The 12,505-nt window shown below is 39.0% G+C and overlaps 1 protein-coding gene across 3 annotated transcripts in view; it reads left to right on the forward strand.

The window, feature by feature from the left end:
- Window positions 1-4,687, forward strand: part of LOC142496024 (protein arginine N-methyltransferase 8) — a 131,301-nt gene extending 126,614 nt beyond the window's left edge. For all 3 annotated transcript variants that reach the window (XM_075602264.1, XM_075602265.1, XM_075602266.1), the window contains exons 9-10: window positions 1,736-1,857; window positions 4,384-4,687. In XM_075602264.1, the coding sequence (XP_075458379.1) occupies window positions 1,736-1,857; window positions 4,384-4,467 (206 nt within the window). In that variant the 3' untranslated portion in view covers window positions 4,468-4,687. The remainder of the gene's footprint in view (window positions 1-1,735; window positions 1,858-4,383) is intronic.
- The last annotated feature ends 7,818 nt before the right edge of the window (window positions 4,688-12,505 follow it).

Below are 12,505 nucleotides of genomic sequence, written 5' to 3' on the forward strand. Positions count from 1 at the left end.
GAGACCTGACAGTGTAATCAATAGTACTCATCTATAGAGATCACAATTAAATAATGAAATAAATCTTACCCACTCCATCTTTATCAAGGACCCTTATGATCCGAAACGCGTAGGAGTTTTTGTCTCACCCTATTGGGGTCATGCTTTTTGAGTGTTACTGAATAAATAGATTTTTATACTTTTTCACCACCTGACTCCCTGGCAGTGCACTGTTTTTGCTTTCTTCTTCTATCATTTTATTTGGACTAAATGGTGAAAATTGCATAAGATACATGAAAGGCGGCAGCAGATGGTCATGTAATTGTGTACATTACCCAGTGTGGGAAACATAAGCAGATAAGCTTTACTGAAGAAACCAGTAAAGAAAACATAACCAGGATGTATTTGTACACTATCATACACAATCAAGATGCTAGAGGGGCACCATATTCTAATGGCAGGTCTCTCTACCTGTTATCTCAGAATTCAGACTTTAAAGGATGCTGAAATCCACACAGGAACCGTAAACATTTGGGTTGGAAATGATAGCACATTGTACAAATCAAAAACCAACTAAAGGGACTTACCTTTTAACCCCTTTGTAATCCTACATGTTTTAAGTATCCAGCAACTCTAAACTTTAACTAAGCCTGTTCCAGTCTCTCACTGCAGTGCCCATTCACACATCCTTCTAATCTTTATCAGTTTTGCCTGTCTGCTTTTTTTCTTGGACCACTAGTGAGCATACAGGACACCTACAAGCTCATATTGAACCCCTAAAATAACCACAACACAAGGGTCTTACAACACTTTGGCCAAAGAGTTAAACTAAAAGACCATTTTATTCAAAATATATCTCTATATATATATTTAGGTACTGTACCGTGTATAGGTGTCATTGGATGTGCACTGAGCTCTGTCTGTGTTTCATGTTCTGTCTCTGGTTTTAAACCACTAGTGCGCACCCTGAGGATGAGAGTATTGCTCTACAAAACTTGTCCTAAAATACTGTATATATCCTGTGATAACGGTGGCCATGTCTAGGAAGTCCTTCAAAAGGGATGTTTCCAATATAAAAATAATAACAACACCATAGGTTGGATTGCGAGTGATTTAGAATTTGGGATTAGGATGTAAATGGAAAATAAAGACTATTTGTGCAATACAAAAAAGAATCATTGGTTTGAGTAGATTGAACTGAACGTTGAATACCTGGTGCTGAAGCTTCCAATTGAATTTCCAGAGAAAGTCTATACACAGTGAACTACAGTAATGAAGTACAATTTGCATGTAAGCACGAGTGATTTAAATAAACTAAAATTTCAATTATGGGGGGAAATGGTTTTCTAAAGATAGTCTTAATAAAATGGTTTTCAGTTTCAATTTAGTTACTGTCACACAAGGTTAAGAATTCAGCAAGCATGGACATTTGGAAACTTGGCTACTCTGGGGCCTCAGGCAAAGGATGATAGGTAGTAAGTGGGACATTGTTTGAAAAAGAAATACAGATCAAATTATTATCGTGTGCTCGGGGATTTGAGGATAATCAGAAGGAAAAAAAAGTTTCAATCTAATTGTTTCATCTATTTATAAAAAAGCTCAGGGAACCCCTGGAAGTGCAGGGTAGTTATAAGGATTATGGAAGAATTCAGCAACAAACCATTTAGCGCCACATGAATTATATAGATCTATATTAAAACCTATGAATTATATAGTTAATCATTATAGCTGTTGGTAATATGTGTTTGTTCTGCAGCCCCAGATGCACCATATACTCACTGGAAACAAACCGTCTTCTACCTGGAGGATTATCTAACTGTACGGAGAGGAGAAGAACTTTATGGAACGATTTCAATGAAGCCAAACGCAAACAACATTGTAAGATACATTTGTTTACTCGTCAACCCAATCTCCAGTGGCAGGTGATAAATGAATATAGTGTAAAAATTCTGGCCCATATTCAGTAAAACAAAACTCTGCTTGATTTCTTAATACAGTATTATGTATTTTAATAGGGTCCTCGGGAAGCCAGGAGAGAATGGGGCTAATAAAAATATCGCCTGACACATTTTGTCCTGTTTTTAACTTATTTTGATTTCCATATTATAAATATTGAAATAATTATATTATTTTTTTCTTGTATAGCGCTGCCATCGCGACTCCTGCTCTCAATTTTCTTGAGAGCAGGAGTTTCTGTCGGCGCAGCGCGGTGGTCCCCCCCTCGCAGCGGGCCTGGCTCCATTGTGGGGCAGCTCCTGTCCCTGCAGACATATACATAACACATAATACAATACCAATGTATTATTGACAGGTAGGGGTAATGGCAGACATACCTTTTACTAACAGCAGCCATATTTACCCCTACCGTCACACTCACAAGTGGTATTTTTATTTGCTGGAAAACCTCTAAATTATTTTAAAACAGAACCAAAACCCCACGTCAAGTGCCCATAGCTACAGTGGAGTTGAAAACTTCCTTCTTAATTATTCTATGTTTTTCAGTTATATTATTTTAGTTTCCTAATTGTTTCTGTGATGTTACACTTATTTTAAGCATTTTGGTTTTAGCATTCCTGATTATTATTTTCATAATAAAATAAATAAATAAATAGACAAAAAAACAAACCAACAAATTGAGTTTTTACAAAACCAGAACAAAAAACACGGGAATTTTTTTTTTTAGAACAAATGCCAAAACACGATTAATAGTGCCCACACTTACAATAAAGGGAATATAACATATAACATGTGGAACAAATATAAAAGTCAATTTGGGAGAAGGGAATAATGAACTTCCAATTTGAAGGTGCTGTTCCCAATACAAATTAATTTGTTAATTTTTGGAAAATGTACCTTGCTGTACAATTGTCTGATTTTACCGTTCACTAAAATTGTATTTTTACAAATTGAGACCAAAGCGGAAGTTAATTCCTTTTTATAATAACATTTATTCCATAGGGTGCTTTTGTGTCAACTTAAAGTGCTTCACAATTACAGTATAGCGTACGGTACACAGCACATAAGCTTGTTACAGACACAGTCCCTGCCCTGATGAGCTTACAATCTATGTGTTTGGTGCCTGAGGCACAGGAAGATAAAATGACTTTCCCAAGGTCACAAGGTGCTGACCCCAGGAATTGAACTCGGTGCCATTGTTATCAGAGTTAGTGTTGATTCTCCCTGCGCTGCTCCCTCAACCCCCCCTATTGCCAAGCCCTTTCCACTTGTTGACATCCCTGAGCTTCCTTATCAGAGAAGTTCAAGTCATGGCCGTTACCTAATTGGGGCTGAAGTAAAGGGGAGAGTCTGTACGATAGTTTCCCAATTGGCACTAGAGCAGTTTGATGAATAACCATGCTAAGTCTCTCTGAAGTCTGCGTAGTAGCAGGTCCATGCTGTCTGGCGAGGTGGAGCAAATTAGCCTAAATAGCAGATGTACCATCCACACCCTCTAATGCAGATGTTGACCTTATATATAAGAGTTTGGGGGGAAATCCCATATGTTACTGGTATATGATAATATAATACTGCTAATAGTCTACCACACATAACAATGGTTCTTGATAGACATCCAATTTCCCAACCACTTTCCCCCTCTGCATAAAAAATAACCAAGTTGCACACGGAATAGATTATAATCAGTGGCAATCAGTAACGATATATCACGGTCAATATATAAGAATAGTTTCACTCTAGCAATGCCAGCAGTGTGTTAGATGTGGGCCTGTGTGAAATTGCCTTTAGTAGTGAGGTGATCTATAGGATATTAGCTTTGTGGCTGTGAGAAGTGAGGAGGATACTTAGGCAGACTGCTTCCTTATTTCTTTATCGAGGGAATAACATATGCTAAAATCATCAAAGAAAAGTGTTAAAATCTTTTAGTGAAGCAATAAAAAGTGTACTTACTATTACAGGAAGACACTCGAATGCACCTTTACCACTGTGTCTAGAAAGCATTCTAGTACACTTTAAGTTTATTTTTCCCATCTTCTGGCAACACATGGGTTAATACAGAGGTCCCTAACTCCAGTCCTCAAGGACCGCTAACAGTGCAGGATTTAAGGATTGCCTCTCATTAGCACAGGTGGCCCAATCATTTTGACTGAACCACCTGTGCTCTAGCAGGGGTATCCGTAAAACCTGCACTGTTAGTGGTCCTTGAGTACTGGAGTTGGGGACCTCTGGGTTAATACATTGGCCCATATTCACTAAAGGGAGCTATGTCATAAAACAGATTACGAAGGCAGAAGACACGTTACGGCCCATTTCACCTTGAATAGGTCGTAAGGTGTCTTCTGGTGCCGGAACTTGTCTTATGGCATAACAGCGCTTAGTAAATGTAGCCCATGGTCTCCAAAATCACTTGTATGACAACCATGTTAAAATGTTTGCTATTTATTACAGCGTGATCTGGATTTCACGGTAGAATTGGATTTCAAAGGACAGCTGTGTGAAGCTGAAATATCTCATGACTACAAAATGCGCTAGCAAGACAGCATGAGGAGTCTCATCAGCCCGCTCTACCTGCCATACATGCAGCCACTGGTACCTGCTTCTGGGACTGCGAATCGGTCACTGGAAAGTCAATTCAGAATGATGGCAATTAGCTTTGCTGGCAACAGGAAGAGATGAGATCATTATAATCAATGTATACTGAAACGAATTTGCATTGTCAGAGATACAGTAACTAATAAATGGAATAAGCTAATCTATTGAGTTTGCTGGTTGATTTGTAATTGAGAAGAAAAGAAAAAGGTTGGAATAGATGCTATTGTAGGTTGTACAGTTGGTGATCCTAAGATGTGCAAACAAAAAGTTGTATGTTAAATAAAAAGGTGCCGTATGGTATTAAGGCAATGTGTAATGGCACATTCTATACTGTAGGAAGAAGAAGAAGAATCCAGGAACTCCAATGGTTTTTGGATAAGAAAACGTGTTTATTTAAGCAGGATCGATGTTCCAAGCCCGTCTGGGACCTTTGTCATGGCATATTCTATAAACATATGTGCTATTAATCATAGATAAAACCTGTACTGCAATGAGTTTCCGTGTTTAGTCTATAGTTGTCCTTATGGGTTTCCAAGTGCTGCAGTTATGTGCAAAGAGTGCCCTCCAGCACGGCTTTCAGGAATAGCTTTGCATTCTTTATCATTTACTATGTGTAATACAAGATACAGGCATGAGATTAAAAACGAGTGTTGCTATTATATAATTATTACAATAAATATCTAATGGGAACATAGCAATACATCATTGGCAGTAAATTGGACAGAGAACACAGCTGTGTGAAGCATATTCAAAGGAAGTGCTGTCTGTCATAATCCTAGCACCAATTTTCTTATATTACTTACCACTATATCGGGGTCATTCACTAAATGGCTGTGTAAAGAAGCCTATGCACTTCCATGGCAATACATCCATCGCACAGCTACTGACACATCATTGTGATTGAGAGCTTATTCAAATGCCAGACTGTGTATATGTGTATATACTGTATATATATCAGTATCTAAGATCTACCAGTATTTAAAAACCACTCAGATAATATATATATCAAAGATATATATTATCTGAGTGGTTTTTAAATACTGGTAGATCTTAGATACTGGTATATATACAGTATATACACATATACACAGTCTGGCATTTGAATAAGCTCTCAATCACAATGATGTGTCAGTAGCTGTGCGATGGATGTATATGGATATATATATATTAGCTATTTGATTCTGATTATGTCTTTTACCATTTTTTCTTTTAACCTTTTGGTTGAATAATGTGTGGGGATTAGCAAGTTATCTTTACAGCTTTGGTATTGGATAGCAATGCCTGAGCTCCTTTTTAGCAGTACAGTCATAGGTTAAATGACACATGCTAATCACTCATACATCATGGTGATTAGAGTTGGGCGAATCAGTCTTTCCCACGGATTCCGCTGACTTTCCACAGCACACAAAGAGTTATTGGGTTGACAAGTCTAAGGCACCTTATTAGGAATAGGGTATGGTGTCAGATCCAATAGGATCAGAAGTTGAACACACACAACCTCTGTAATTGAGGACAACAGCTCTAGCAGTGTGCACTAAACCAGCTGATGGCTAGCACCACTGTCACAGTACACTTAGTTTTGAGCTGTACTTCTCATTGAGTGCTCATAACTGCAGAAAACACTTTACCCTCTTCTGGGATAGAGAAGCATATATAAAAAGCAGTCTTCTGCCCCGAGACACCTTCTGGCACAGGAAGACACCTTAATGTCCATTTATTTGAAAAGGCTGTAATATATTCCAGCACCAAAGGTGCCTTATGTCAGAACACCGCGTAAATATGGTCCACTGTTTTTATCCTTTATAAGCTTAGAAGTACTATCTCAAGTCACCAGGTCACTTTGTTATATTACTTTCTCGCTGCATTTTGCTTTATTTGCTATCCTTGTTTTACGTGTGTGTCAGAAAACCTGTGTTTTACTGTATTTAATCTCACCTGGACTCATTAACTCATAGCCCTTGTCATGTACGGCACACCTGTGAGCATGTGACCTGCGTACAGGACAAGGGTTAATACACAACTCCCAAGCTGACCCACTTTTAAACTTCCGCAAAGGTCCCTCAAATGAATAATATACCACCTGTCACGGACAGCACACTTGTGAGCATGTGACTTAGATATGCAACCAGGGTTAATACATACAGCTACTCTAGCCAACTCGCCTTACTCCTGTGCAAGGTACTTCAAATGAGTTAATATTTACCCCTTACTCGAGTGCAATCATATCTATCTGCTGCCACCACCAAAGGTAAAAGGTATGAAAAAAACATACAGAGCCTCTGGTCTCTGTTTATTAACGTTAAAATAAAAACTCCAGGCTTCAAATGAAAATTGTACATGTTTTATTTGCTGTGCGCGTTGTGCTGAAAAAAATACAATTTAGTTTGGACAAAGTGTTGATGTACATTTCTAAATTAAACATTTGTACTATGACAAATTGTCTTCATAAAATATATGACATATCAAATCTTTTCCCATGTATATACCCGTATAAATACATTTCACTATACAAAAAAATACCTATAAATTTAACTTCAAAGATGTACAGTTCACTTTTTATACATTAATTATTACATTTATTAGTTTTCCTTACACTACAAAATCACTGTTACAAATAGAAAAAAACAAGACGTGAAAAATGAAAGATGGAATTGGATACTAGAGATGTGTGAAGTATTCGCCGACATTCAACTTCGCTGCAAATGGGGCATCTCCACGCAGGCGCGGGTATTCGTGGTTCAGTCTCCAATCGGCACATTCACCTATTTTTTATTTAATTTTTTTATATCATTTGCGAGCAAAGGCACAGGTGCAAATGGCTGCATGTTCACAAACAAAACAAGTATTTATTTTAACATTTGCTTTGGGAGGAGTATAAATAGGGGTGCAGTCTCAGGTCTGAACGACTGTGTTCTAGGGTTTGGCTAGGTGTGGGTTGCTGCTTCTGCTGCTGTCACAAATGTTTTATTATATAATAATATTTACTTAATAATACTAGTGGCATTTAATGTGTCTGACCTCACTGTCCATTCCCTTGGCTGTGTTCTGGCCTCTACTGTACTGTGTTTATTGTTTACTATATTATAGCAGTATATTAATAATAACAATAACAACAACACAGTCAATTCAGTTTCAGTTTTAGTTCAATTTCATTTTTGCAGTAGTGGCGACCTGCTCACTGCCATAAGAACTCTGCATTTGCTACTCTACCCACTCCTCCTGCTGTTCCTCCTCCTGAACCCCCATATCCCCACCACCTGCTGATGCTTCCTCTGCCCCAGCTAGTGCAGAAAGGGCTGCGGTAGAGGCGCTGGGCCTCGCCGACTCCAGTGATGCAGCTGAAACCAGACCCAGGGACACCGATTCAAATCCAGTCATGGTGGACAACAACCCTGAGACCGGCCTGACCTGCAACGCGTGCTGCGGCATTTCCTGCTCGCAAACCACAGATGGACTTGGACAGAGGAAGCATTAACAGCCTTCGTCTCTATACATATATGCGCCGGATAGAAAACTGTAGGCACACCAGTAGAGCATGTATAGGCAAGTGCATGCTTCATAAGAGGAGCATGTGGCAATATTTTACCCAGTGACCGTAGTCCAGTGTAATCAGAAACAGCATATTGCAGGATTGGAGGGACGAATTTCTGTTGAATTTTCTTCTGTCACTACACAGACAGAATCACCCGAGGTCAATGACACAGGTGGCCCTGATGGATACTCAGTCTCCGATAACTAGAGTAGCAATAGCCTCCAAATCCTCAGAACTACCTGCTTCCTCTAAGACAGATCTACTTTCAGAGAGTGCGGTTGAAGCAGGTGGAATTATTACATCCCCCAAACTCAACTCGGACAACCTGTTCCTCAAACACAGGGTGAACTGCAGTAAGAAGTGCAGGTTCCTGAGGCATGCACATAATGAAAGGGGAAGCAATCACAGTACTACTGCAACGCCTACAACTAGCACATGTACAGTACTGCTGCTCTTACAGTTTTACCTCTACTGCTGACTGAGCCTATTGACAAATCCCTCCTCAGCCTAATAGAAGAGGTACTAGCAGAACCCCTCCTGCACCCACCACCACTCTCCTAAAAATTGAAACAAAGAAAATCTCCGTTTCCCTTTCACCCACTCGTACTGTGCTGGAGCAAAGCGAATGTTTCCACATCCGCACACGAATTGAATGTATAAACATTAGCCGGCAGATGTTAGGCCATTCACTGAAAGAGACAGACAAGCGAAAACGACGGCGGTTATGTATTTATGCATGTCTTTATTTATATTGTGCCATTAATGTACATAGCGCTTCACAGTAGTAATATACGTGACAATCATATAAATAATAAATAATATAATTAACACATAAAGGGGAGAAGGGCTTCAAACATAAAAGTAATGTTTAGGAAAAGGAGTCCCTGCTCCGAAGATCTTACAATCTAATTGGTTGGTAGGAAGAACGTACAGAGACAGTAGGAGGGCGTTCTGGTAAGTGCCTCTGCAAGGAGCCAAGGTTAATGTATGAGGTGTTAATTATTAGCCATGGAGCTACTCATATGCTTCCTTAAGCAGATTTCGGAAAGCGTATAGTGATTCTGGCAGCAGCATTTAGGATAGATTGTAGGGGAGACAGGTGAGAGGCAAGAACGCCGGACAGCAGGAGGTTACAGTAGTCGAGACGGGAGACAATGAGGATCTGTGTCAGAGTTTTAGCAGTCGAGCAACAGAGGAAAGGGCATATCTTGGTAATATTGCAGAGGAAAAAACGATAGTTTTTTAGTACCTTTTGAATGTGAGAGGAGAGTGTGAGAGAGGAGCCGAGTGTGACCCCTATGCAGCGTGCTTGGGCTACTGGGTGAATGATAGTACTTCCAACAGTAATGTGGAAGGAGGTACAGTAGTAGGGCCAGGTTTGGGAGTAAGTATGAGGAGCTCTGTTTTTGCCATGTAAAAGTAAATTTGTGTGTCATCAGCATAGATGTGATATTTGAACCCAAGAGATGTGATTAAGTCACCTAGAGAATGTGTAAAGAGAAAAGAGAAGAGGTCCCAGGAGAGAGCCATGGGGTACCCCCACAGATAGATCGATAGAGGACGAGGAGGTGTTTGCAAAAGAGACACTGAAAGTACGATGGGAGAGGTAAGAGGAGATCCAGGATAGAGCTTTGTTACGAATACCAAGAGTTTGGAGAATGTGAAGGAGAAGAGGGTGGTCCAGATGCTGCAGAGTGGTTGAGAAATATGAGCAGAGTCTAATGACTTCTGTCTTTGGCAGCATGATGTCATTAGTTATTTTACTGAGGGCTGTTTCAGTAGAGTGAGCAGTGCGGAAGCCAGATTTTAGAGGGTCTAGGAGAGAATAGGTGTTGAGAAAATGGAGCAAGCGAGAGAATACAAGATGTTCAAGGAGTTTAGAGGCAAAAGGCAGGAGGGAGACAGGTTATAAGAGCATTGCCAAAATTTTCTACTGGCAAATCTGCCTGAGAAGATTTGGCTGTGAATAATTTGCGGCTCAAATTTTGACACATTTGCTCAACTCTATTGTATACAGGAAAGCCCCTTTTACATAAACTGGTATTTAAACCATTCATACATTGCAATGATGCAATGAAAAGTATGGATTTAAATGAACCCTTCAAAATGAAAAAACATCTTCCATATCAGTATTCTAAGTCTACACTTCTTATAATAATTGCTTACTTTTTTCTCCAATCCATTTCTTGCCATTTTAAGTCCAGTGAAGCCACCAAAATGTAAAAATGTCAATAAACTATACAAGATAGAGAGATACTTTTCTTTGTCTTCTATGGGGAACATTTGAGTCAAGTTACCTCAATCTCAGTATCAATACTGCCCGTTTCAAATCGATATTTGTGTTACTTCAACTCAATCAGAACCTGCAATATTAAAAAACCAAACACAAAACCCCAGCAAGCTCTTTCTGGGAACCCCTGAGCCCCCACAATATATATATATGTATATAAGTGTCAAAAAGGAGTGCTATTATAACCTATTCTCAGCTGTTTCAGCTGTTGGGGGTTGGTGGCTCCTCCTTCCCATATTTTAAGCCCGCCCCTCCCCACTTCCCAAGTTAGTAGGTCCTTTCATTCTACTGGTATAGATCCAATGTGGTCTTTCTCCCTCCTAATAGAGGTAAATGAGAATTGTAATCCTAATAGAGGTATATTAGTATTTTATCCGGTAGTGTTAGGACTTGTGAACGCCTTGTCGTGGCTCACAGGCTTACAACGCTTTGGCCAAAGGGTTAAACTAAATGACCCTTTTTCAAGAGAATATATAAGTATTTTACTGTGTATTTCTGTCATGTTGGATGTAGCATTGGGCTTCTCTGTCGTCTGTAATATTAAAAAACCCACTAGTTTATTAAAAAAAAAATGTATTTATAAAATGTTTTACCAGGAAGTAATACATTGAGAATTTCCCCTCGTTTCCAAGTATGTCCTGGGTATAGCGTTATGATGACAAATGCATGGTTACAAATACATAGTTACATTAAGTGAGCAGGGTTATACATTATATACATTACTTGGGTAATAAGTATAAAAGAAATGAGTCAAAACCAATGTGGCTAAACAGGTAGGGGAGGAAATGGACAAGAAGAGGAAGGCATTTAGATTCTTTAAGTCAGAAGGGACAGAGACATCGTATCAGAATTATAAGGAATGTAACAAAAATTGCAAAAGGGCAATCAAATTAGCAAAAATGGATAATGAAAAAGGATTGCAATAGAAAGTAAGGCCAACCCTAAAAAGTTCTTTAAGTACCTTAATAAAAAATGAGAAAATAAAATATAGGACCCTTTCAGTGTGAGATGGGTAGGCAGGTTATTGGAGATAAGGAAAAAGCTGAGGTATTAAACAAATTCTTTGCCTCTGTGTTTACCAGGGAAGAATCAAGTTAAATAGTAGTGCCACAGGAGGAAGCCACAAACTCCACATTAATGAACAATTGGTTAACTGAGGAAGAAGTTCATAAGCGACTTGAAAAAATGAAAGTAAATAAGGCACCTGGCCCCGATGGCATACATCCAAGAGTTCTCAAGGAGTTAAGCTCAGTAATAGCAAAACCATTATATTTAATATTCAAGGACTCCATTTCCACAGGCTCAGTACCACAAGATTGGCGTAAAGCAGATGTGGTGCCTATATTTAAAAAGGGAGCTAGATCACAACCAGGAAATTACAGACCTGTAAGCCTGACTTCAATAGTAGGGAAACTACTTAAAGGTTTAATACGGGATAATATTCAGGAATACCTAATAGAAAACAAAATTATTAGTAATAGTCAGCATGGATTTATGAAGGATAGATCTTGCCAAACTAACCTTATTTGTTTCTTTGAGGAGGTAAGTAGGAATTTAGACCAGGGTAATGCAGTTGATGTGGTCTACTTAGATTTTGCAAAGGCTTTTGATACGATTTCACACAAGCGGTTGGTGTACAAAATAACGCAAATTGGACTCAGTAATAATATATGCACCTGGATTGAAAACTGGTTAAAGGACAGACAACAGAGGGTTGTCATAAATTGAACTTTTTCAGGTTGGGCTAAAGTCGTGAGTGGAGTACGTCAGGGATTGGTACTGGGACCCCTGTTTTTTAACTTGTTTATTAATGACCTTGAGGTTGGGATCGAGAGCAAAGTCTCTATCTTTGCTGATGATACTAAATTGTGTAAGGTAATAGAATCAGAGCAAGATGTAATTTTTCTTCAGAAGGACTTGGAGAGACTGGAAACGTGGGTAGGTAAATGGCAGATGAGGTTTAATACAGATAAATGTAAGGTTATGCATTTGGGATGCAAGAATAAAAAGGCGACTTACAAATTAAATGGAGATATATTGGGGGAATCCTTGATGGAGAAGGATTTAGGAGTGCTTGTAGACAGCAGGCTTAGCAATAGTGCCCAATGTCATGCAGTAGCTGCAAAGGCAAACAAGATCTTATCTTGCATCAAACG

This window comes from Ascaphus truei, chromosome 5 (assembly GCF_040206685.1).
Source record: "Ascaphus truei isolate aAscTru1 chromosome 5, aAscTru1.hap1, whole genome shotgun sequence".
Classification (NCBI taxonomy): domain Eukaryota; kingdom Metazoa; phylum Chordata; class Amphibia; order Anura; family Ascaphidae; genus Ascaphus; species Ascaphus truei.